The sequence below is a fragment of the Macrobrachium nipponense genome, chromosome 33 (genome assembly GCF_015104395.2).
Source record: "Macrobrachium nipponense isolate FS-2020 chromosome 33, ASM1510439v2, whole genome shotgun sequence".
NCBI classification, from domain to species: Eukaryota; Metazoa; Arthropoda; class Malacostraca; order Decapoda; family Palaemonidae; genus Macrobrachium; species Macrobrachium nipponense.
In genome coordinates, this window is record NC_087219.1 from 61,122,223 (window position 1) to 61,147,618 (window position 25,396).

Below are 25,396 nucleotides of genomic sequence, written 5' to 3' on the forward strand. Positions count from 1 at the left end.
CTTCAAAAACAAAAATGCATGTCATGTATTTATTTGACTTACATATACTTGTGCTGTATAGTGAAGCCTGCTTTTCCAGCTTTTCTTTGCTTGTTTGTATAGCCAAAGTAAATAGCTTATAGCAAAAAAATGTTCACATTACCACCATACAAATTCAGTGGTATTTTAATCGCTGGATACATGAAGCCCTCAAGATTTGAAATAAACAGTTTGGATTCAAGTTCATTATTTGGTCCCCCTATCAGTTAGAATAGGCCAATTGAGTACATAGAACATGTGGCCAGGATTTTCAGTTGTGCTGTAAAAATTCCCTTGGCTGCTTGGCTCTTTCATTATTAAGTCTTTTAAAGTACTGAAATTGATTTGTTGATAAGGAATTTGTCATTGTGATAAAGATATTGTACATCAAAACAAGCTGACGAATGCCATAGTGTATACATAAAATAAAGCGGTTGTAGTACCTGTACAGGCAGTCCCTGGTTATTTGGGGAAGGAGAGGGGGGGGGGGCTCTGTTCTCAGCAGGATGCTGATGAGCAAAAAATGCTTTCAACCAAAACTTGTCAATTTATGGCAGTTATGGCGTCGATATCCAGTAGCTGGCACTTGATAACTCGGTTTAATGGGGTTTGTTGATAAACTGCGTTGATGGCACCGATAACTGCTGGATGGCGCCGATAACTGCTGAATAAACTGCTTAATGGTGCCGATAAACTGCTTGAAGAATCGCCGATAACTGCTTAATGGTGCTGATAACTGCATGATGGCGTCGATAACTGCTTGATGGCGCCAATAACTGCTTGGTGGCGCCGATAACTGTTTGATGGCATCTCTGTTATGTAAGTAACGGTGCCATAACTATGGCGCCGATAACCAGAACTCGGCATATTATGGCACCATAAATTGCCTATTTTATGGCGCTAGAGACGTCCCATAATACTGGATTGCCATAACCTAGTCTGCCGATAATCAGAGACTGCCTGTACTGTATGAAAAAGAAATTATTTTTGAAATTTTAAATATTACTCTTTCTTCTAGCCACAACATCCTTCCCTGTCCATGACTAGTGTTTTGAAATTAGGTGTTGCTTTTTGAAAAGTCAGTTTACGATAAGGTGTTTGTATACAGGTTATGCAGTGGTCCCCCCGTATTCGCGGGGGATGCGTACCAGATCCCCCGTGAATAGTTAGAACCCGTTAATAGTTGGAACCCCTATAAAAAATGCTGAAAACTGCCTATTTTGTTAGTTAAAACTTGAGAAGAACCCACTTAAAATGTTGATACTTGGTTTTTTTAAAATAATTTTATCACAAAAAGTGCATTTTATGATGATATTGATAAAAAACCAGGAATTTGTGGATATTTCTCATAGAAAAATACCGCAAATGTGTGAATTTTCTGCTAATAATGCGGGAAATGCTCCCGAGAGAAATCCGCAAATGTATGAGTCCGCGAATCCGGAGAACGTGAAATACGGGGGGTCCACTGTATAACTTATAGATTTGCCTCAAAAATATTTGCACATGCAGCGCTTCAGCATCACAAGAGACATAACCATTTTATTTTTTCAACTTGCAGGGAAAGTTCATATTTGCCATGTCGAAAGTTGCCAGTAACTTCTCTCCCAGATTATGACGAAGACTGGGATGAAGATTACACTGCAAATAGTGCAACTGTAGAGTGGAAGAACCTGGCCAACAAAGATGACGAAATCGCTTATTCTGAAGACAGCGATGATTATGAATATGATGACTTTGTTGGCGATGATTGCAAAGGTTTGTGTTGTTATGAGATATTTTTATTATTGTTATAGTATTCTACCAAAGTTTTGTTTCTGTTGTCATTACTTCTTAATAGTTATGTGCACTTTGATTTTTTTAGACAAGAAGAGTTATTGCAAAAATTTCTTTGAGAGACCAAGTGTGTTGTAAAGTCTTTTGTGTGCTAGGAAATTAAATTTCAAGAAAAAAGGTAGACATAGTTCAAAGGCTACAAACTGTATTAACACGGAAGCAAACTTGAAGATTTGTTATAATATTTAAAATAGAATTAGAAGTAAGTATTTATGATAAGAACATAGAACACATGAAAAAGATTATACTAGTTAATTGTGTGCTCCCTTGACAGAGGCGAAAATATGTTTTTCTGTACTGAAATAGTTCATTTTTTCCACAGATCTCACCAAGCAGTATCACAGTCAATCTAGAACGAGTACTTGTAATGCGAATTGCTCAGTCACAGAAGGTTAGTTGTAGAGTTCTTTCTTGAAACTTGATTCTCTGATCATTGCAAATGCAGTGTTGTTGTATTGTCTGATAGCCTGTATTGTGAGTCTTTGGTAATCTAAAAGCCAAGAGCATCTTTCAGGCAAGAGCTATGAATGTTTGAGATTACAGAAAATCTTTTACCTATAATGATTATATAGCATCTCTTAAAACCATTATATAATCAGGGAATTGTAGAATATATGAAATACTGATCTTGATAGTAACAGATTAAGCAGATCAAGTTCATTGTTGGGATATAGATTTCATCATATCAGTTACAGATTAATCGAAATGAGTTCATTGTTGGAATATAGATTTCATCATAACAGAAGGAATGAACATAGGTACATTTAATTTTGACATGCCTTAAAACTTGGTCACTATTGTTTCTCCCATGAATATTCGATGAATATCTCATATACAATTCATTTGTGTACAGAATGTAATGTAACACAAACAGTTGAATATTTATGTGAATGCCCAAAGTATACTCTGCAATGAATGTCTAAAGTTTTTGAGTCAAATCTGTAAAAGGAATGTCAGAATATCCAACATTTTCATTGCTCCTACACAATATGTTGGTGATGCTTTTCTTCAAAGTAATCACCTTGAGGTTCTTTAGAGAACTGTTTTATTGAAACACATTCTCCTGTTTTTTGTATATTTTTCTGAGTTTTCTATAAGGGACTGTAGAGTGTGTGTGTATGCTACGAAATCCTGTGCTCGACTCCTGTCAAGAGACGAACAATCATCTCTCTCGCTTGTGTGTTAACAAACACCTAAGCACTAACGTTGAAATACACGTGAAATTGATTCAGTGCTTGTAATACAAAGACGTGAGAGTTTATATGGTGGTAAATAATCAAGAGTCACATTTGACTTGTAACATGTATCAACTCTGTTGCTGTTTAAGGTAATATTAATATTAAGTATTCATTAACTGACATTGGAACATCACATGACCTGGCTTCAGTTTGTTGTTTAGTCTTTGCGCTTGCTGACATATGACAACCTCAGCCCGTTACTCGTAACATGCACCGAGACTTCCCTCTCACTCTAATTCTTCCATCTTCTCACCTCATAGTTATCATGTAACGATATTATATGTTGTTATAATAAATTTACAAACCCTCGGTCCTTTACATTAGGAATTACTTACGGTGAAGCTGGAAAATGACTGCTAAACTGTTGAACAAGGTAGTTAGGCAGTAACGATGTCTGGTATGCGGGAATACCCACCTGCCTGGATGTAAGCATTCAAGTTTGGTTTTTGGCCATCGTGCGATGCAGGCATATTTTTCTTGAGCTCTTGTCCTGACTGCCATTAAACTGGATTTTCCTGGTGGGAACTTTTCTTTTCTTACTTTTTTATATACTGCATATACTGCTGTATTTGAAATTTATAAATACTATACAAAGCCACAATTTGTTATAGCCTTGTAGGCCACCTTCCCCCAGCGTGTGTTTCGGGGCTGGCGGCCAAGGGAGTAACTTTTGCCTCCTATCACATCCTCAGCATGCCTTCTGCTTGTAAGGGCATGACAGTATATCTTTTATGATGTTTTTTGAGTGTTACTGTTGCCGCATGCACTGTCGAGAGTTTGCAGGGAGAAAACTTTGGAGGAGGGTTGATGAGCATCGTCCAACAGCGCCCTCAGTAGCCGACACTTCGTTCTGGTGTCTCTCTCCTGGTAATCCTTCCTTATGGAGTTCTCTCCTTCGGGAGGGATCTCTCCTTCAGGAGGGATCTCTCCTTCGCTCTCTTTGCTAGCTTGTCAGGCAAGGAGGGCGGGCTGTTGGCGTTGGGCAATCTCTTCACAAGGGCCTCCTCCCACTTTATAGGCAATTACTCTTGGAACGAGAGGAGTCGTCCTTTACTAATAATTTTTTATTTTTCTTCAGGTTGACTGTGAGCATTCGAGGTGCAGCAGTAGATGGCTAGATTTTCATCACTGGTTTCCCTTTCCTTTTAAGATTTTCAACTTTGGCACTTCTGTATGCTTTAGCACTGCCTTGTTGTACCTGTAGTCTACCTACTCTTGTTGTGCCTCCTGTCTTGATTGCTCCTGTTTTGCTGGCAGCCAGTCATGGGGCAGCTCCTGCTGTGCCTCATGCCCCAGCTGCCCTGATTGCTCCTGTTGCTGTTACTGATGTTCCTGTAGTTATTGTCGGCAGGGCCGCTCCTGTATGTTCTCCTATTGCAGTGCCCTGGTCGACTCTGTTGTTACTCCTGTAGAACATGTCGGAGAGGGGTTCGAGGAAGAAGTCTTGTAAGATGAGCACCTTCTTCAAACTTATCCTCGGCTGTGTCTTCTGCAACCTTCTCCCCTTCTTCCAAGGCTCATCGGTTAAGGAAGAATAAGGCTGCTTCTCCCCCACTAAGAAGCTCGGTCATGGAGCTTCTAAGGGGCTGCCTCCGTTCTCTCTTTGGCTCTTCCCGGCCTTCCTAGTACATATATGTACTATAAGAATTGTCTCATCTCAGTAAAAACAAGTTATTATTTAATGTTATTTAATTTACACATAAAAGCTTGAAAACCTATAAATTACATAAAAAAACTAAGCAAGCACTTTTGCATGGTTTCTCGAAGATTTGAAAATGTTGCACTTGTGTGTCTTCCAAAAACTTGCGTATGATAATTAGTTAGGTTCCGATGAAAGTTTGTGCTGTTGTGAATTTGCACAACATGAATTGCTAAGATTGAGGTACGTATTACTGTATATAAACTGTAGCAGGATGAGTGGAAGAGCAGCAGTTTTGTTTCTGGGTGACAAAAGGCAAACCACCTTGCAATCATGTTGTCAGTTGTACATAGTTTGTGATACCTTTGTTCTGTATCTGCCGTATCTTTTAGGTCGTCTGTGATGATGTGGCCCTTATACGGAAATTCATGCAGTGTGAAGATCATTTCCATGGAAGGTATAATGTCATGGACTTAAAAATGTACTTGCACAGTACATAGCATGGGACTATTCGTGGTATGAAAGGACCACCTGCAGTTTGTATTGGTTTCTTTTTAGTCTTATGAATCAACTATGAAGCCAACTAAGTGTTTAACACACAGTAACTTTCTTGAATCCACAGGTAGATAGGGAAAGTCATTGGTAAGTCAAAATTTGTCTAGGGGATTCTTTAATGTATTGAAATGAAAGTGACTTTGTAAGATAAGTATAAGGCTAATGATGCTCACATTTGTTTTACAGATTGAAAAATTCCAGCCATCTGAAAAGCTTTTCAAAAAGTATGATGGGAAGATATGCCTAGAAAAGCTGGAGGGACTGGTTGGATTTGGTGGCAATGTTACAAATAAAATATCTGAAAGTCAGCGCCGAGCAGAAAATGAAAGGTACTCTCATAAGATTATTCTTTCTATAATGTAGCCTCTGAAAGCTGCAGTGATGTAAACAAATTATCATATTCTTTAGTTGTTGTATATTTTGATTGATAAGTTGTTGCAAAGGTATATTTTCATATAAAGATATAAGACTTTACTAAATTTAAATAAGTCTTTATTAAATTTAAATCTTATGTCAAGTGTGCTATCTGAAGCCTTATTGGATATTACTAGCACTGTGAAAGGAAAACAAATTACTAGCTGAGTGGTCGGGTGAAGCTTTCTTAATATTTGATAACAACCACCATGCTTTCTGCCTTACTTTGCATAGTCCCTTTGTTCTTTTACCAGGTAGCTGTCCAAATTTTTAAATGATATTCTTTACAATTTTTAGTCCTCGCTTATGAACGGATACCTTGTAACTGCCTTGAAGAATGTAGAGGTGACGGAGTATTGTGGTTGAAATACAGGTTTCTTTGACTTACAACATCCCGTTTATTAATTATTCACTCTGGTTGCACAGGGGTGAAACTATGCTCACAGCTGTACAACTGTACATCCAGCCTCATTCTTTATAACTGTGTAAATAGAAGAAAGATGAGAAAAAGTGTAAATAGTATAGTCAGTTTTTAAATGGTGTCTGTCAACACAACTAAATAAAGTTGGGAGCCATTTTCAATCACTGGTTAGTGTATCATGGTATGATAATTGATTTTTACAGTTCACATTACTCAAGTTAGAATAATCTTGTACATTGCCATGGAATCATACATCCATTATTTGCATTTGCTGTGCATTTCGTCAATTCATGGGGAGAAGTTATCAAAGTTTGTGTGTCTGTTTAAGCATGTATTGGTGGTAATCATCCTTGTCCCACTTCCAGTGACATTTATGAGTAGGGAGTCTCTTCTAACTCTGCTTTTCCCCTGTGGGTGGATTCTTCCGTCTGTGTGTGTTAAACAGACCTTCATTCTCCTTCCTAGACAATCTGCCCACCTTGTAACAGAAGTAAATGTGGCCTCATTTGTATTGTAATGCATTGTGAATTTTACTTTATAAGTTTTCATGTCTGGAAGGGGCATCCAGCCATAAACTAAGTACGTAAGATTTGTATCTGAAACCAAATTTGTAATAGCATAATTTGAAAATTCGTAGGTCTTGCAAGCACCTTGTAAGTGTTTGCTTTAGTATATACATTTAAAATTTCCTTCTCCAATGATGAAAAATTCTTGAATTATGCAATGTACAATTTCAGGCAAAGGGTTCGTGACAAATCGGAACGTGCAACTGTTGAGCAAGTGTTGGATCCACGAACGCGTATGATATTATTCAAGCTTCTGAACAAGGGAACAATCTCAGAGGTAAAATTTGAATACTATTTTGAAAGTTAGACATGATTTAGAGAATGATTCATTTACTCTTTTCTCTAAGTATATTAGCATTTCTGTAATCATATGAAAATCCCAGAAAGAATTTGCCAAAATAAGAATCTGGTCATGTTCTTGCCTAATTAAACAATAGGGTTTGCATTGCTAAGGATAGCTATTTTTTAGTTAAAAGATAAAATCAGATTGCAATACACTTCCTGAACACCTGAATTAGCCCTGGTCACTGACTGGCCTGAACTGTATGCCCACAGATTTACCCACTAAGTGGTAAAATCTAGTCATATGAGTTACCTGTGTTACCATTGGCAACGCTGGTGCAACTACCGGCCACCAAAGGCCTGTTTCTTCAATTTTTCTTTGTTCATGTGGAGAGCTGGACATTTTCCTGCTTCCAGCAAACTTTTGGTCTTTTAGCTTGACCCTCATGGTGTTTACCGAGGCCTTAATAGGGTTTGATATCCTTGGCTTGTGTTTATGACGTCCCTTCCGATTTTCCCTGATTTGGATCGTATTTCGATTACTTTTGATCGTCGGAACTTCTCTGTTAATGTAGGGAGGAGATAGTTGAGCCTCATGAAGAAAATCCTTACTTCATCAGCCTCGCCTCCAACAGCTGCTGGTTGAAATGTCGGCATGCTTCGTTCCTGTGCTACGTGCAACGAAGGATGAGTACCCTCAAAATGACAGACATTCTTTTTGTTTTAGCTGTAGGCAAGTGCAATGCAATGTTAGACAGAGGTGTAAAGAATGTAAAGATTAGTTCATTAGATCATTTAGAGGACTACCTTAGTTATCGGAATTGAAGATAATGGCAAAATTGCGAGTTAAGCAAAGAAGAGCTAGAGTAGGAATGGTTCAGAATTGGAAGAAGAATGTCTAATTTGTTTGCTAATTTCATGACCAAGCTAAATGAAATAGAGATAGCAGTAGTAGCGTAGGTTATACCAATCGTTCTCTTTCAGCTCCCCTGCCTGTTCCAGGACTAGCTGTAATGGAGGGCAGGGGTCATGGAGAACCACAAACCCGAAGGGTAGGATCTACCGGCCCCCCCCAGAGTGGAGCAGGCAGAGTTTAGCAATTAGATTCCCCCTTGAGGTGTAAGTTCTAAGGTTAAAGTAAAGTTAGACCAGGGACAGACGAGTACCTATAATAGGTTAAGTAGTGTTTAGGAAGAGAAGTGAAAGTTAGGTTCCCTTGGCTTCGGACTCCCTTGTAGTGTCTAAGTGTGAAGGTTCGTCTTTTGCACCATCTTCGGTTTCATTTCCTGCTTTGAGTTCTTTGCAAGAGAAGGTTTCTAGTCTGTGGGTTGGTCATTTGGATGTGGTTTCTGGTTTGTTTGGTTCTGAAGTTTTGGATTGCGCTCCTTCGTCTTCGAAGGTTCCTTTTTCTGTCTGGATAAATTTGGTTCGTCTTGCGGTGGTGGTAATCCTGGTGACCAGGTTGTCGATCAAGGCTTTATTCATATACATTATGGTAATTATTAATATTGACTTATGATAATTCAGTACAAGAGAAATTGAATAACATTAACAACAGTAGTCCAGCCTAAAGTATACTCTATACTACATATCGGTGTAGTAATTACTAATATTGGCCAATCCTGGGGGTTCAATGCCTTCTGACTTACGATGATTAAGTGCCGGAGTAATTGAACACGAAAAACGAGGATCGAATCGTATGACATTAGGTACATATGTAATTGAACAAGAACGACTGTTGATTTGGTCCGACTTCAGCATTATTGGACTGTGTAGGCTTGCCAGCTACATAATCCAATATTGTATGTATCCTCATATTATCATATTGTAAATACAGTAGTACCTCGAGATATGAAATTAATCCGTTCCGAGGCGGCCTTCGTATAATGAGTTTTTCGTATCATGGAACACATTTTACATGTAAAATGGCTAATCCGTTCCAAGCCCTCCAAAAACACCCCATTAAATTTCATAATAAAGCTAAATTGACCTATAAACAATGAAATACTACAACAATTTGGACCATTCAATACCTAAATTAAGAATAAAAAATCCAAACCTGTAAATAAAGTGTATATTAGTGTACAAGAAATATTATTACTGTAACGTAAAATGTCGAAGCTTACCTTTCGAGTGAGGCTATCTCCGAAAGTGGCGGCAGAGGAGGAGGAGGAGGAGGAGGACAAACGGCAGATACGTACACTTAACTTTACGAAACACATAAAAAAATGTCAAAAAACAAACTAAACTTTACAAAACACATTAACAAAACTGTAACACTTAACTTTACAAAAAACTTGAAATAAAATTTATTTTGTCTTTTTTTGATTTTTACATTTCGTTTTACCTTTTTATAGTTTACGTAATTTCAATTTCTTCACTACCGAATGGATGCCAGTCCGTTTACGGAATTTTTCGAACCACCCATGAGAAGCCTTGAACTCTGGGGTTGCCGTTGATGTCCCCTCTCCGCCGTCGTCTTTGGCTTGGGCAATCAAATCGCCGAAAATAGCGCTGGCCTTCTGGCAGATTGCCGTCTTGGTTATCGTATCGCCATCGATTTCTTTTTTGTCCCTTGATCCATACAAGAAGCAGCCTTTCCATTTCATTATGCACATGGCTCCTCTTTGTTGGATCAAAAGTAGTGACTTCCTTGGAAGGTGTAGCTGCTTTGATGGCTTCCTTCTGCTTAAGGATGGTGCCTATCGTCGACGGATTCGGCGTATTCCTAGCGATCACACTCAACTGCAAGCCAGCTCCATACTTTTTTATTATCTCCATTTTTGTCTCCATAGAAAGCATTCTCTTCTTTCTGTGAACTTCAGCAACTTTCTTGGGACCCATGACTCTATGTACTGTACGTAATTAAGTTACGTTCTCACAACACGATAAAGTAGCACAACACGATAATATGTACGTACTGCAACGAAATCACTAACGAATTTACGTTACTAAAAACGAAATCGTTGGAGCGAACGAATGCCGATTGCGAACGGTAAAGTTTTGGGTGCGAAGTGGCCGAGGTAAAGCACGCCAACACGTAGTACGTATGTACAGAAGATGCATGATGGGAGGGATGCTGTCCAATTAGAGAGAAGGATTTTCATGGCTTGGCTAGCATCAGGAACCAATGGGAGAGCAGGAGGATGGTAGCGAGTATACCATAACTAGGATGGCGGTTGTGCGGCGCGAGTTTCAAAATTGTTATGGGGCGAAATTTTTAAAATTTGACTAATACGTCTCATGGTAAACTAGTTTTATTTTTCCCCTCCGTTAATAGATTGCGTAAATTTCAGCGATTCCGTTCGTTTTCACTTGTTTCATCGGTATTACGAGCTTTAAGTTATTTTGTTTTTATTGGTGGAAAACAACCGTAATTGAGCTCTCATGCTATTAGTAGTTTTTTTCTTTGTTTGAATTCATATAAAACTTCAGGAGTTTTATCATCCATGCTGCTGATGCACGTAATATTACCTTATCAGCTTCAGCTACATTTATAACACATACAGTAAGTGTTTACTGTCATACGCTGATTGAATGCAATAAACGTTTGCTGCTATTGGATTCGATCGTATTAGCAAACAAAGTACTAGTATGTAGTTTCTGGTTTGGTTGTTCATGGCTGTATACACTGTTATACAATGAGTATATGGTTAAGATAATAATTATTAATTTAGAAGATGGTGTAAAGATATGGAAGTAGAGAAGTTAGAGGATTGTAATTTGTTCTCTCTCTCCTCTCTCTCTCTCCTCTTCTCTCTCTCTCTCTCTCTCTCTATCGTCTCTCTCTCTCTCCTCTCTCTCTCTCTCTATTCCTTTCATATTCTCTTCATCTTACTTTCCATCCTTTCCTAACACTTGATCATAGTGCAACAGAGAGGTTTTTCCTCCTGTTACACCTTTCAGACCTTTTATGTACTGTCAATTTCCTTTTCAGCATTGAATGACCTCGTACGTCCCAATACTTGGCCTTTGGCCTAAATTCTATATTCAGCTCAACTCTCTCGCTGCCTGACTGCATGCTGCTGCCTGCGCCAGCTGCACGCGAGATATAGAAAAACTTATTTTCAAAATGTAACTGGGGCCAATATTAATTACTAACCCAATCATAAAATTGAATTATAGTAAGACGAATTACAGTAGCTTGAAGACATGATCATGTCTTGAAGATTTTTCCTGAATTTTCTAATGATGTTTGTCAAGATCATCATGGGGAACAGCGTTGGTCTAGTTTTTTTTTTTCTCCCAATTTCTTCTAAAACTTCTTCTGTCTTTACACAATCTTCTTTATTTGGTCATTCTTCGGAGGTCGCTTCGGAGTCTTCTCTCACTCATCCTGTATTTTGCCATTAACATAGCAGAATTAAGAGTTTTCATCGTTTCAATCCTGAAATTTGGGGATTTCTATGACTCTCTCTCCTCTCGTCTCTCTCTCTCTCGCTCTCTCTCTCTCCTCTCTCTCTCTCTCTCTCTCTTCGGCTCCTCTCTCTCTCCTTCTCTCTCCTTCCTCCTCTCTCTCCTCTCTCTCTTCTCTCTCCTCTCTCTCTTTGGGATTGAGGGATGTAATTTTGGCGGGGCTGCCTTCTTAACACCTTCCACGGGTCCTGTAGTTCTCAGGCTGCTGGTCTGGATGCTTCAGAGGCAGTTGCGGAGTCTTCCGCAACTATTATTTTCATCCTTTACTGGGTTTGAGACATCATGTGTCCTCCGTGGTTCTTGCGGGGGATACTGGAGCTGGCGATTCATCTGCGCCATCGTTGACCGTATCAGTGCTGGTTGTGTCCTCAGCCCCTCCTTTCAATAAGGTAACCGGTAATCTACCTTCTTCTTTCGGTTCCCATAACTTGCCTACCGCAGTTATTGGAGGGCACTACGGCCGTTGGTAGTTCGTCTGCACCATAGTTAGTACCGTTTGTGCCCTCGGCCTCATTTCGTTAGGGTAACTGGTAGTTTCCTTCTGCAGCTCCCATTGGTTCCCTAGTTTGTACCCTGTCATTAAAGGCACTTATGTGCCACACAAGTGACGCCTCAGTTATGGCAACTCTTATGGCAACACTAATTCCTCAGTTCAGTATATGTGAGAGCGATGAGTGTAACTTGTACATATTCACCTTTAAATATATCCAGGTATTGCTGTTGTTTTTAGTTCTTATCTTTTATGGAAGTATGTTAGCTGTAATTGTGATTTCACAAACTAAATTACACAGAAATATTAGAAAAAACACATAACTCACTAAAAGGTACTGTATTTCCCCATCCCAGTGCATCGTAAATATTTTACCACAAACATAATCGGAAAACATACTCGGATATTACTATGTTCTGAATTTGGTTCTTATCTGTTATGATATTATGTGAGCTGTAATTGTAATTTTAAAAGTTAAAATTAATACATTATTAGAAAGAACATATATAACTTTCTAAAATTGTAAATTTTTTGGGTCATGCAAAAGAGGCCTCGCACAAAGTTGGAAATATTCACTTCCATTTTCCTGTGGAAGGTACAAAATATTTTTAGAATTTTTTTTATAACCATGTGGATATGCATATCTTCTTTCCATTGATATGTTTTTAATGTTTTTTTTAAATTGACCAACTTTCAAGTTTGCCCAGTCTAGGGGTGTTCTTATTTAGTCCTGCCTGTAAGGATAAACCCTTAATGGACAGATTGATCTTTGGGAGTAGTAATAACAGGTTTGGTGTGGTGGACAGATTGATCTTGTAGATAAACAAAATTACGTGCCATCGATTTGAAAAGAATCGGGTGGGAAAGAGGTGCCAATACTTTATAGCCCATAAATGAACTAATGGCAACTTTGTTCATGACACTTACCTGCCAGATATATATAGCTGTATTCTCTGACGACCGACAGAATTCAAAACTCCCGGCAAACGCAGTGGTCGGCTAGGTGGTTAGTACCCATTCCCGCCGCTGGGAGGCGGATACCGGGAACCATTCCCATTTTCTATTCAGATTTTCTTCTGTCGCCGGTCGTAAACATCTGTTTACGGACCTCCGCTTAGGATTTCGAAAACTTCATTTGTCACTTGAGTATTTGGATTGTCTTTTGGTTTCGGACTTGGCTTAGTGATTTGGCATACGCTATTGTGGTTTGGATTTTGATTTTGGCTTTGATTTTTCTTAGAATTGAGATGTCTGGATCTAGTTCTACTAGTTTCAGAGTGTGTGGTGTAGAAGAATGTAAGGTGAGGCTACCAAAAGCCTCGGTAGATCCTCACACGTGTGTGTGAATTGTAGAGGGCATGTTTGCTTGTTGGATGATAGGTGCAAAGAATGTGAAGTATTAACTGATGTCGAATGGAAGGCGTATGAATCTTACATTCGTAGACTTGAGCGTGACAGAATTAGGAGGTCTTCCTCCAGGAGTACTTCTGTTAAAAGTCAAAGTAAAGTTGCTCAATCTAACATAAATGTAGAACATGCTACGCATAACCCTATAATTTCTCCTTCAGATAAGGAAGTGATTGTTACCGAAGGGAATGCCCTTTCTACCATTTTAGAATCGATTCGGAACCTTGAATCGAAAATGAAAGTGCTACAATCTAATGTGCAAAAGTGTAGTGATAATGTTAGTGCCCCTAGTGAAGTGGAGGGGGCGTCAGATCGGTCCTATAATGCCTCCAGGTTGAGACCTCTGTCGGACTCCCAGAACACAGGGAATGGACATGTCGAAGGCCGAAGGAGGGTTACGGGAATTAAACACCGGTCTGGCGTCCCTTCGGCAGATCCTGAAGACGCATCCCAGGCTGCCAAAGATCGCACGCAAGCGCGAATCTTGAAGGAATGCTTCTCTTCCTCTGAGACGTCTCACCTCACCGTGGGTGGGAATCTCGGAAGACCTCTCTGACTGAGAGTGGTAAGGAAGACGTAAGGTGTCGCACAAGCGGCCATCGTCTTTCTCCGCCCTCGTTAGGAAAGGTCTTACGGAAGAGTACGCAGCCTCTCCAAGTGAGAGTGGTAAGGAAGACGTAAGACGTCGCACTGGCGGCCATCGTCTTTCTCTCGCCCTCTTAGGAAAGGTCTTACGGAAGAGTACGCAGCCTCTCCAAGTGGGAGTGTAAGGAAGACGTAAGACGTCGCACTGGCGCCATCGTCTTTCTCGACCTCTTAGGAAAGGTATGATGGAAGAGGACGCTTCATCGGGAGATCGAGAGCGTCCTCCCGCCTCGATTTACGCTTCGGTCTTCTCCGGAAGACTTCGAAGACAGTATCCCGCACAAGGAGATTTGGACGCTTTCACGTTTCCTGAGCATCCTGATTCGAGTCCGGAGAGAAGGAAGAAGGCGTCCCCTCGCCCTCCTCTTCTTCTCAAAGGTTCATTCCATCATATGGTTCTTCACCATCAAAAAAGACTCTCGAAGCGATTCGTCAACAGTTGGATACGTTTTTTCGCCAAGAAAGAGAGATCACGTAGTCCGTAAAAAAAAGATCTTTGGCTACCCGTCAAGAAAATCTAGACGTTCTCCTGCGGCTTCTCTTCGTTCTCTGTCTTCGTCTGATCCGTCGCCTTCTAGACCTCATCGACTCAATCAGGAACGCGCAAGCAGTCCTGCTTGAGAGAGTCTCTAGAAGTATTGGCGGTAAAGATAAAGACAATAGGTGCCGCACAGGCGGCCGCCGCCGTCGTCTTTTCCCAGAGTCGAAGAACGTTCAGAAGGATCGCTCAGGAATAGAATTGGGAGGAATGGATCTTGACTTACAGGAAGAGCATATTCAACAAAACAAACGCTTTGCTAACCAGGACGCTCGTAAGGACGCTTCTCGGGACGCTCGGGGTCGGAAACGTCGGCTGGAGAGACTTCAGACGCACGATATTAGTTCAGAAGAAGGATATGAAGATGAATATGAGGACGTTTTTGAGGACGCGAGGCGTAGTGCTAGTAAGGACGCTCGTCGTCCTTCATATCAGTACGCGTTTCCAGGACGCAAATGAGGACGCTTTCCAGGACGCAAATGAGGACGTTTCCAGGACGCAAATGAGGACGCTTTCCAGGACGCAGATGAGGGTGACGCTTTTGAGGGCGCTAGGCGTCCGATGCATAAAGTTATCCTGAGCAGAAAAGAACAGTCGCTAGTCAGAAGGATAAGCGCCATATGCTTCAAGTAGTAGGAACTACAATATCAGTGCTTGTCAAGAGAAATCGTATGACGTCAGTTTGGAAAATTCGGAGAGAAAGTCAAGGTTAGGAGAACATAGCAGACTCTCCTCTTTCAAAATTGTTTCATTTCAACACAAAACCTACGGTTCGAAAGGGAGATGAAACTTTGGTTTCTTCTCGTTCAATGCAGAATAAGGCTATGTCTCCATTAGAAAATAAATCGTCAAGCGAGCCTGTTTCGGAAGAGGAGGAGGATCCTACAACCTCATCCTCTGTGGATTATAAGACTCTGACTCGTCTTTAAAAGATTTGTTTCCCGAGAAGTTCCGAGCTCCAGTTCCTCTCTCTCCACCTTCGCAACTAACCTCTTCGAAGGCAAGGAAGACTCTAAATTTTGTCAAAATGGGCCACCTCGCTCTCGACTAAAAGGGCTTTAAAAGAATCCATGATTGGATGGAATCCAAAAGACAAAGGGCAAGACTTCTTTTGCACTTCCCCCCACAAGGTTTAATGGAAGATCGGGGAAGTGGTACGAGACAGAAGAGGAAGCAGGCTTGAGAATCCCCGCTTCCGCACAAGGGGATCTCGCCAACTTAGTGGAAGCTCCTAGAAGATCTTACCTGGCATCAGCGAAAGTTTCCGTGGACAATGTCGGAGATAGATCACCATCTCAAAGGCCTTTATAAAACTTTGGAAGTTTTTAACTTTCTAGATTGGTGTCTGGGCGTCTTGGATGTTCAGTCTAGAAGCCAGATTCCATCTCATTGGAGGACTTAGCGAGTATTTTGTCATGCATGGACAGAGCAATAAGAGATGGCTCCGACGAACTGGCATCACATTTTGCGTCGGGAGTCCTGAAGAAACGCGCACTCTTCTGTAGCTTCACAGCTAAGTCAGTGTCGCCAGCGCAAAAAGCAGAATTGTTGTTCGCTCCCTTTTCTGCTCATCTTTTTCCACAATCGATGGTAAAGGATTTATCAGTAAATCTCCAAGAACGAGCGACGCAGGACTTATTGTCTCTGTCTTCGAAACGTCCTGCTGATCAGATGTCTTCAAGAACCACGCAAGCTTCTAGGAAGAATTATAAGCCCTTTCGTGGAAGAGCCTCTTCAAGAGCTGCTGCTCGAGGGAGGAGTTTCCCTAGGGGCAGAGCCCCCTCAAAAACCAGGGGAAAGAAATGACTTTTCGGCCGACACCAGTCGGGGCGAGACTCGCGCTATTCGCCAAGCATGGAGGATAAGAGGGGCGAACTCTTGGTCACTCGAAGTGATCGAGAAAGGTTACAAAATCCCGTTTCTATCGAAACCACCATTAAGCATAGAACCAATAGACCTTTCGCCCTCTTATCAGGATTCAAAGCAACAGATCTTATTAGACCTTTTGGATCAGATGTTGGAAAAGAGAGCAGTAGAAAGAGTCTTGTCACGGAACTCCCCAGGCTTCTACAACAGGCTTTTCCTTGTTCCGAAGCACTCGGAGGATGGAGACCTGTCCTAGACGTAAGCAGGCTGAATCTTTTTGTAAGGAAAATAAAATTCAAGATGGAAACTGCACAGTCTGTTTTAGCTTCCCTGAGACCAGAGATTGGATGGTGTCCTTGGATCTCCAAGATGCCTATTTCCATGTTCCGATACATCCTCGGTCCAGGAAGTTCCTCAGATTCGTTCTGAAAGGACAGGTCTTCCAATTCAGAGCTCTCTGTTTCTGGGCTGAGTACAGCCCCTATGATATTCACTGCTTCTGATGCGAAATGTAGCAAGATGGCTCCATCTCTCAAAGATAAGAGTCTCACTCTATTTTAGACGATTGGCTGATCCGGTCCACGTCAAAGGAACAGTGTCTGGAGGACCTACATACGACATTACAGCTGACGAAGGACCTGGGCCTTCTGGTCAACTTCGAGAAGTCCCATCTGATTCCCACACAGTCCATCGTGTATCTGGGATTCAGATGGATTCCAGTGGCTTTTCAAGGCATTTCCTCCATCCACAGAACGTCAGCTAAAAGCTTAGAGAAAGTATCGGTCTTCTTAGAGAAGGAAAATATACTCGGCGAGGGAATGGATGAGTCTGCTGGGTACCATTTCCTCGCTGGAGAAATTTGTTTCTCTGGGAAGGATGCACCTCAGACAGCTTCAGTTTTTCCTAGCAGACAACTGGAAGAACAAGAAAGACCTAGACGAGATTTTGAGAATCCCTCAATCGATCAAAGAGCATTTGAAGTGGTGGTCCCGATCCCGTAAAGCTATCGGAAGGGATGTCCCTCAAAGTTCTGAGCCCAGACCTAGTGTTGTTCTCAGACGCGTCCATGACGGGCTGGGGAGCAACACTGGGGGAGGAAGAAGTGTCAGGCCTCTGGAGAGGGGAACAGAGGTCCTGGCACATAAACCTCAAGGAGCTAGAAGCGATTCGTTTGGCACTTCAATGCTTCGAGTCAAGGATTGTGGGACGAATTGTACAAGTCCAACTCGGACAACACCACGGCGCTCGCATATCTCAAAAAACAGGGAGGAACTCTATCTCGCTCCCTGTTCAAGATAACGAGGGAAATCTTACTTTGGGCGAAGCTGAGAAATGTAACGATTCTAACGAGGTTCGTTTCAGGACAGCAGAACGTTTCGTGCGGATCTCCTCACAGCCGTCTACATCAAATGCTTTCCAAACGAATGGACCTCTCCATCCAGAGATCTGCAAGGAGTTGTGGAAACTTTGGGGACGCCCACTGGTAGACCTCTTCGCGACAGCAAAAACGAAGAGGCTTCCGATTTACTGCTCTCCGGTTCTAGACCCAGGAGCAATAGCAATAGACGCCATGCTTTGGAATTGGAAGGGGATGGATCTCTACTCCTTCCCTCCATTCAAACTCCTGGGAGAGGTAATAAGGAAGTTTGCGGCATCGGAAGGAGCAAGAATGACGTTGATCGCCCCCTTTTGGCCTGCAAGCGACTGGTTCACAGAGGCCATGTCATTTCTGGTAGATTTCCCAAGGACACTTCCAGAAAAAATCTATCTACTCAGACAGCCCCACTTCGAGAGGTATCACGGAAACCTCTCCGCTCTGAGTCTGACTGCATTCAGAACTATCCAAAAGTTGGCCAGTGCGATAGGTTTTTCAAGATCGGTGGCAAGAGCTATTGCCAGCGCTAGAAGAACATCTTCCCAAGCTGTCTACCAATCGAAGTGGGCTGTCTTCAGAGGTTGGTGTAGAAGGAAAAATATTTCCTCCTCCACGACCTCTGTGAGCCAGATTGCTGATTTTCTCTTACATCTTAGAGAGATAGACAAACTTTCAGTGTCAACGATTAAAGGCTACAAAAGTATGCTATCAACGGTCTTTCGACACAGAGGCTTGGATTTATCGAATGATAGAGATCTTCACGATTTATTGAGGTCCTTTGAAACATCAAAAGCTCCACGAGACAAGATTCCCTCATGGAATTTAGATGTTGTCTTAAAATTTTTAATGTCAGCCCCATTTGAGCCTATGCACGCTGCCTCTTTGAAAGATGTAACTAGGAAAGCTATTTTCCTGACCGCTTTGGCAACAGCTAAGAGGGTTAGCGAAATCCAAGCTATGACTAAACATGTGGGTTTCAGAGAACACAATGCGGTGTGTTCGCTGAGCCCCTCGTTCTTAGCGAAAGAACGAAACCCATCCAACCCCTGGCCTAAAAGCTTGATATCAAGGGGTTATCAGAGTTCGTCGGACGAGAGCCGGAGAGAGTTTTGTGCCCTGTCAGAGCTCTCAAATTTTATCTGGAAAAGACCAAACAATGTAGAGGCCCGTCAGACAACCTGTGGTGTTCGGTCAAGAGGCCGGAATTACCAATGTCTAAAAACGCACTGGCGTTCTTCTTGAGAAATACCATCAGGGAAGCTCATTCATCCTGCACGGATGGTGATTTTAAACTGCTAAAAGTTAATGCTCACGAGGTTAGAGCGGTAGCTACTTCGGTGGCTTTTCAGAAAAATATGGCACTCAGTGATATCCTGGGTGCCACATTTTGGCGAAGCAACTCTGTGTTTGCCTCACACTACCTCAGAGATCTGAAGGCGACATATGAGAATTGCTACTCGCTTGGACCATACATTTCCGCGGTATACAGTATTGGGGACGAGAAGCAATACGAACCCCATCCTTTAGAAAATGGATGTGTGTGATTTTAATTATGGGTTTTGTTTTTTTTACGGTCCGTAGGGTTGGCCGCTTGAGGCGGTCTTCCCTTTAATTAGCCTGAAAGTTATGGGACTAACTTTAGTGAGGCTAGGTTAGGTGGTATTTATTATGCTTCGTTGTCTTCAGTATGGTCAATATGGTCTAGTCACATTGTGGTCACGCTCCCGTTGACAGATCATCTAGAACTATCCAGCTGTACAGGTCACTACCTTGCTGGAAATTCTAGTTAAGCAGAAGCAGGCTTGGTGACAGTAATCACGAAGTCAGCTATGCTAACAGGTAGGGAACCAAGATGTCAATCATCTGCATGTGAAATGTTTCCAAAATCCTTCTATTCTGTCCCTTCCCACCTCCAATGGTGGGATTCAGCTATATATATATCTGGCAGGTAAGTGTCATGAACAAAATGATATTGTCATGATACAATAAAGTTTGTTTATACTTACCTGACAGATATATATAATCAAGTACCCACCCACCTCCCCTCAGGGGACAGTGGTAAAGAAAATCTGAATAGAAAATGGGAATGGTTTCCCGGTCATCAGCCTCCACAGCGGCGGGAAGGAGTACTAACCACCTAGCCGACCACATGCGTTTGCCGGGAGTTTTGAAATTCTGTCGGTCGTCAGAGAATACAGCTATATATATCTGTCAGGTAAGTATGAACAAACTTTATTGTATCATGACAATATCATTTTTACTGGCTAAAATCACAAGCGTGGGCATCTCGGGCTTCAGTAGTGCTTATGACTTGAAGGATGAATATTCTGCGTCTCTCTCTCTCTCACATGACGTCTTTTTATAAATTTGCTCGTAAATATACCAATGAGTTGCTGTTGTTTTTTGTTCTTGCCTTTTATGATAGTATGTCAGTTGTAAGTGTAATTTTACAAAGAAAACTGCGAAGAAATATTGGAAATGCATGTAAAAATAAAAAGTTACTGAATCTTCATTTTTGGTAAATTTACGTAATTATTTGTCAACAAATATGCTAAGAAATTGTTATTTCTTTTATTTCTTATCTGTTTTGATATTGTGTGAGCAGTCATTATAATTTTATAAAATAAAATAAATTTATTTATTAGAAAAACATGTAAGTTGATAAAATTTATAATTGTCTTGTAAAAGATGCCCCACAAGGGGTTGCAAATAGTTATTTTCAACTTCTCATGGAAGGTAGGGAAAATTTTTTAGAATTTTTTTTCTTTCACCACATACATTTGCATATCTTCCTCTTTCTATTGATATGTTTTTTCGTAAATTGGCTGACCTCAAAGTTTACCTGGCCCGAGGGCTGCATATTGATATATTACCCATCCAATAAGGGTTCATAATGCATGACCAAAGAGGTCTTGAGAGATTGGGGATGGAAAAAAATTATATGGAAGTACTTAGAATGCTCAAGGAAAAATAAAAAGAGAGCCTTAAGGAGCAAAATAACTGGACAAGGACCATCATCAAGAATCATCTTGAAAGTTCTTGAACTAAGGAGTCAAAATGTTGAAAGTAATGAACTGTTTATTACTGTTAGGGGCTCGTTCCTTCACAAGAAAATATGAAGAGATTACAGGATGAAAAATTATTAAATTATTTACAGTTGAAAATTTTTTCTAATTTATTTTATTTTATTTTATAAAATTATAGTTACAGCCCACACAATATCTTAACCCTTAAATGCCGAATGGACGTATTAAACGTCGAGTCAAAATGTCTCCCGAATGCCGAATGGACGTACCATACGTCGACTCAAAAAAGTTTTTTTTTTTAAAAAGATTGGCGGAAAAAATACTTATACGGCCTACCAGCCAAAAAACTATTGAATCACGCGCCTTGGGGGGATGCTGGGAGTTCACGGATCAAGGCGTTGTTTTGTTTACAATCGTTATGCAGGCGCGCAAGCGCGAATTTCTTTCTATCGCACTAAAAAGTATCAGTGACACATCTTCAAAAATTATTTCGTCACTTTGACATAATTTTTGCACCATTTTAAATTATCCGTTACATGAAGTATTATATATGAAAATGTGCACAATTTCATTTAGAATACAACAAAAATATACTCATGATTGTAGCTTTTATCAGTTTTGAAATATTTCCATATAAATAACGATAAGTGCCAAAATTTCAACCTTCCTCGGGGTCAACTTTGACTCTACCGAAATGGTCGGAAGAACGCAATTGTAAGCTAAAACGCTTATAATTAAGTATTATTCAACTATTTTACCTTAATTTTGCAAGACAAATTGGAAGTCTCTAGCACAATATTTCGATTTATGGTGAATTTATGAAAAACAACCTTTTTCCTTACGTCCGCGCTGTAACTCTTCTGAAAAAAATCATACATGCGATTGTGGTAATGTTTGCACCATTTTAAAATTAGCCGTTACATAAAGTTTTATATATGGAAATGTGCAATTTCATGCACAATACAACTAAAAACAAACCCATGGTTTGAGCTTTTATCAGTTTTGAAATATTTTCATAAAAAATAAAAAATGATAAGTGACAAATTTTCAACCTTCGGTCAATTTTGACTCTACCGAATGGTCGAAAAACGCAATTGTAAGCTAAAACTCTTATATTTTAGTAATATTCAATCATTTACCTTCATTTTGCAACAAATTGGAAGTCTAGCACAATATTTCGATTTATGGTGAATTTATGAAAAAAATAACATTTTCCTTACGTCCGCGCGGTAACTCCCGAAAAAATCATACGTGCGATTGTGGTAATGTTTGCACCATTTTAAATTAGCCGTTACATAAAGTTTTATATATGAAAATGTGCGCAATTTCATGTAGAATACAACGAAAAATTACTTGAAGTTGTAGCTTTTCTCATTTTCGAAATATTTGCATATAAATCACGATAAATAGAAAAAAAAACCATGTTCGGTCAACTTTGACTCTACCGAAATGGTCAAAAAACGCAATTGTTAGCTAAAACTCTTATATTTTAGTAATATTCAATCATTTACCTTCATTTTGCAACAAATTGGAAGTCTCTAGCACAATATTTTGATTTATGGTGAATTTATGAAAAAAACTTTCCTTCTCTCCGCGCGCGGATTCTCCGCCATAAATCTCCGAAATGTGTACATCGCATTCTCGGAAAATTTGCTCCATTTCATATTAGGCATTTCATAGAGTTTTTATATGGAAAATGGTGCGTTAATTCATGTAAGAATAAAAGGAAAAATAAAAATTTGAATTTGAAGGTTGTATGGCTTTTTTTCTAATTTTCCGAAATAATTGCATATAAAAAAAAAATTATTAAAACAAAAAAAATTTCGACATTTGATCAACTTTCAAGTTTTAACTCGTCCGAAATGGTCGAAAACTGCAATTGTAAGCTAAAACTCTTACAGTATCATAATATTCCATAATTTAACTTCATCTTGAAACAAATTCGAAGTCTCTATAACAATATTTAGATTTATGGTGAATTTAAAAAAAAATATTTTTTTACGTCCGCTCGTTACGAATTCATGTATCATTTTGTGATAATATTTTCTCTGTGTTGCTTTTATCATTTTACAATGTGTTATGTACCAAAATAATCGCAATTTAGTGTAAATTACAACGGAAAAAAAGTAACTTGTTACCTTTAAATGTTTTTGTGGTAACAGCGCGATTTGAATACAATTATATATAGAAACTTTCGTTTTTGCCGCTTATCATATATCGCATTGATTTATATATGATTAATGATAATTTTTTCATTTCTGATCGGTTTTGCCATACTAAACTTCAGCCAATGACAAAAAAAGAAGCCAAAAATGAACTCTTAATCTTGAAAACTAAGCGCGCGTGTGTTTTTTTAAAAAAAATATTTTTTCCGCTTCCGCACTCACTCCGAAACACCTCCGGCACACGGGAGACAATTTTTTTTTACCGCTTCGGCGTTTAAGGGTTAACAAATAAGAACTAAAATAATTTTTAAAATTCTGAATATTTTTATTGTGAAATATTTACGAGAGTTACTGAGATGGGGAGATGAAGGACCTTGCTGTGAGGTATATATGTTTTTTTAATATTTCTTTGCGCATTACTTTGTAAAATTAACAATTACTATAGTTGAACTACTATCATAAAAGATAAAAACTAAAACCAACACCTGTTATATTTACATGCAAATAAATAAAAATGTCCTGGAGCTACTTTAGAAAGGCAGTACAGCCTCTCATGAAATCTCAAAGCATGCTGATCTGTTTCTTGTCTCCCTCTCGCATTCTGAGCTACTACAGTTGCCATAAGTATTTATGGCCCATTGAAGTGATATAAACAGTTTTTACACTTGGCTCATCCAAACTGTATGGCATGCAATATTAACTCATAAAAGGAAACCAGATATTCACGCAAAACCTGTTATAGTTCCTCGTGATCGTGCCTGTCCAGTATGGGTTAATAAAACATGGATCTCATGAAATGCATGTGCACTGGAGGGAGAGAACTTGCTAGCTATGTGACAGCTCTTGCCATTATCTCATGCCTCTTTTAATATTCAGTACATGAGAAGATGCAGAGATGACAGAAGTTTGTAAAACTAGAGGAGGGTGCTCTAGAAGATCCTCCAATCATGAAATCAGAACCACAAACTGAAAATGGAGGAATCTGGCACGATCGCCACTCTGGTCAGAAGGGGAGTAGTGTAATGTGTTGTCTGAGTCTCATGGATGCACACAACTTGCAAGTGTGTCTTGACTGCCATAACAGGAAGAATGCAAAGATACTTTGTCTCTAGACTGAAGTTTGAGAACAGCAGCCCAGTCCGCTAGCCCTAGTTGCAAAATTGAGTGAGCTGGACAGTCAGGCATATCATGAACAGACCTGCCCAACCACTCTAGGTTTTGGTTCTTTGCAGACATCCAAGAGAAGGAACTGCTTCCAAAGACGGTCAACATTTGGTGATTTGTGTCAATGTAGTAAAAATTCATAACCTTCCAGAGATTTGTTTGTGGCACACAGTCTTATTATTTATCAAAAGTTGGGCCTTTTATTACATTTTACTGGCTTTTTGGTATGAAGTTTTTTTTGTTACTGTATATTTCTGCGTATAAGACGACCTTTAAATCCTAAAATTCAACCCTAAAAATTGTGGGTCTTCTTATACTGCAATACTAAAAATAAAACCTTGAATTCCAAGAGGTGTATTGTAGGCTAGCCTTGTCCTCGGTGCTATAGCCTAAGCACCAACATACATGAAGATTCACCTTATGAAATAAAGTGATAAAGGTAGTAAAACCATTTTTACCTTACAGTAATTACTTTCTCAAAAAATAATTTCGGTTTTGTAATTTAGAAGTCATCTTATACGCGGAAATATAAGGTATGTTATCAAAACTAAGAAAAGATAAATGGGTGATTGTAGTTTATTATTTTGTGTCTCATGATGATAACTATTTATCATATTTTTGTAAGACTCATTTTTCCAGAGCCAGTCTTCTTTTTATTTAGTTCATTTGGTAAATGACAAATTTTATTTGTAGATTAATGGGTGTATATCAACGGGTAAGGAAGCCAATGTGTACCATGCTACAAATGCAGAAGGAAAGGAGTTTGCTGTGAAGGTATACAAAACCTCTGTTCTTACATTCAAAGCAAGGGACCAATATGTTTCAGGGGACCATAGGTAAGATTTTTCTTGATAAGTTGTAATAGGTAAGATTTTTCTTGATAAGTTGTAATAGGTAAGATTTTTCTTGATTAGTTTTACAACTGAATTATTTCATAGGTTGACTACTGAAAACTGACTTTATCATACATTAACCCTTTCACTGGAATTTCTTTTGACACATTCCCAGCTATGTGCTTTTGTAGCATAAAATTTTTTTAAAATCATTTCTTTGAAATATAACATCTTCAGTCATTCTATTTTTAGAATTGGACGTCATTTTCATTTGAAAGAAAGACGTTCTGTCTAAAATAATTAGGAAAATGTAGGAAAACCAAATAATCTGTAAAAATAGAATAAGAATAAAAATCATGTAGGCAGGATTCTTATGTTGTTGTTTTTAGTGACAATGAACAGCCTAAAATATTGATGTAAGTATAGTACGTACGTCAAAATGTAACAAAAGTGGTTTCTATGCTCGGATGTTATAAAACACCCTAGCATCCATTTTGTTCACCAT

At 39.6% G+C, this 25,396-nt stretch overlaps 1 protein-coding gene across 1 annotated transcript in view; it reads left to right on the forward strand.

Annotated features, from left to right (window-relative positions):
• Positions 1–24,913, forward strand: part of LOC135202760 (serine/threonine-protein kinase RIO1-like) — a 46,881-nt gene extending 21,968 nt beyond the window's left edge. The window contains exons 2-6 of the mRNA XM_064232225.1: positions 1,577–1,773; positions 2,174–2,242; positions 5,470–5,612; positions 6,856–6,961; positions 24,752–24,913. Coding sequence (XP_064088295.1) covers positions 1,702–1,773; positions 2,174–2,242; positions 5,470–5,612; positions 6,856–6,961; positions 24,752–24,898 — 537 coding nt within the window. The 5' untranslated portion in view covers positions 1,577–1,701 and the 3' untranslated portion in view covers positions 24,899–24,913. The remainder of the gene's footprint in view (positions 1–1,576; positions 1,774–2,173; positions 2,243–5,469; positions 5,613–6,855; positions 6,962–24,751) is intronic.
• The last annotated feature ends 483 nt before the right edge of the window (positions 24,914–25,396 follow it).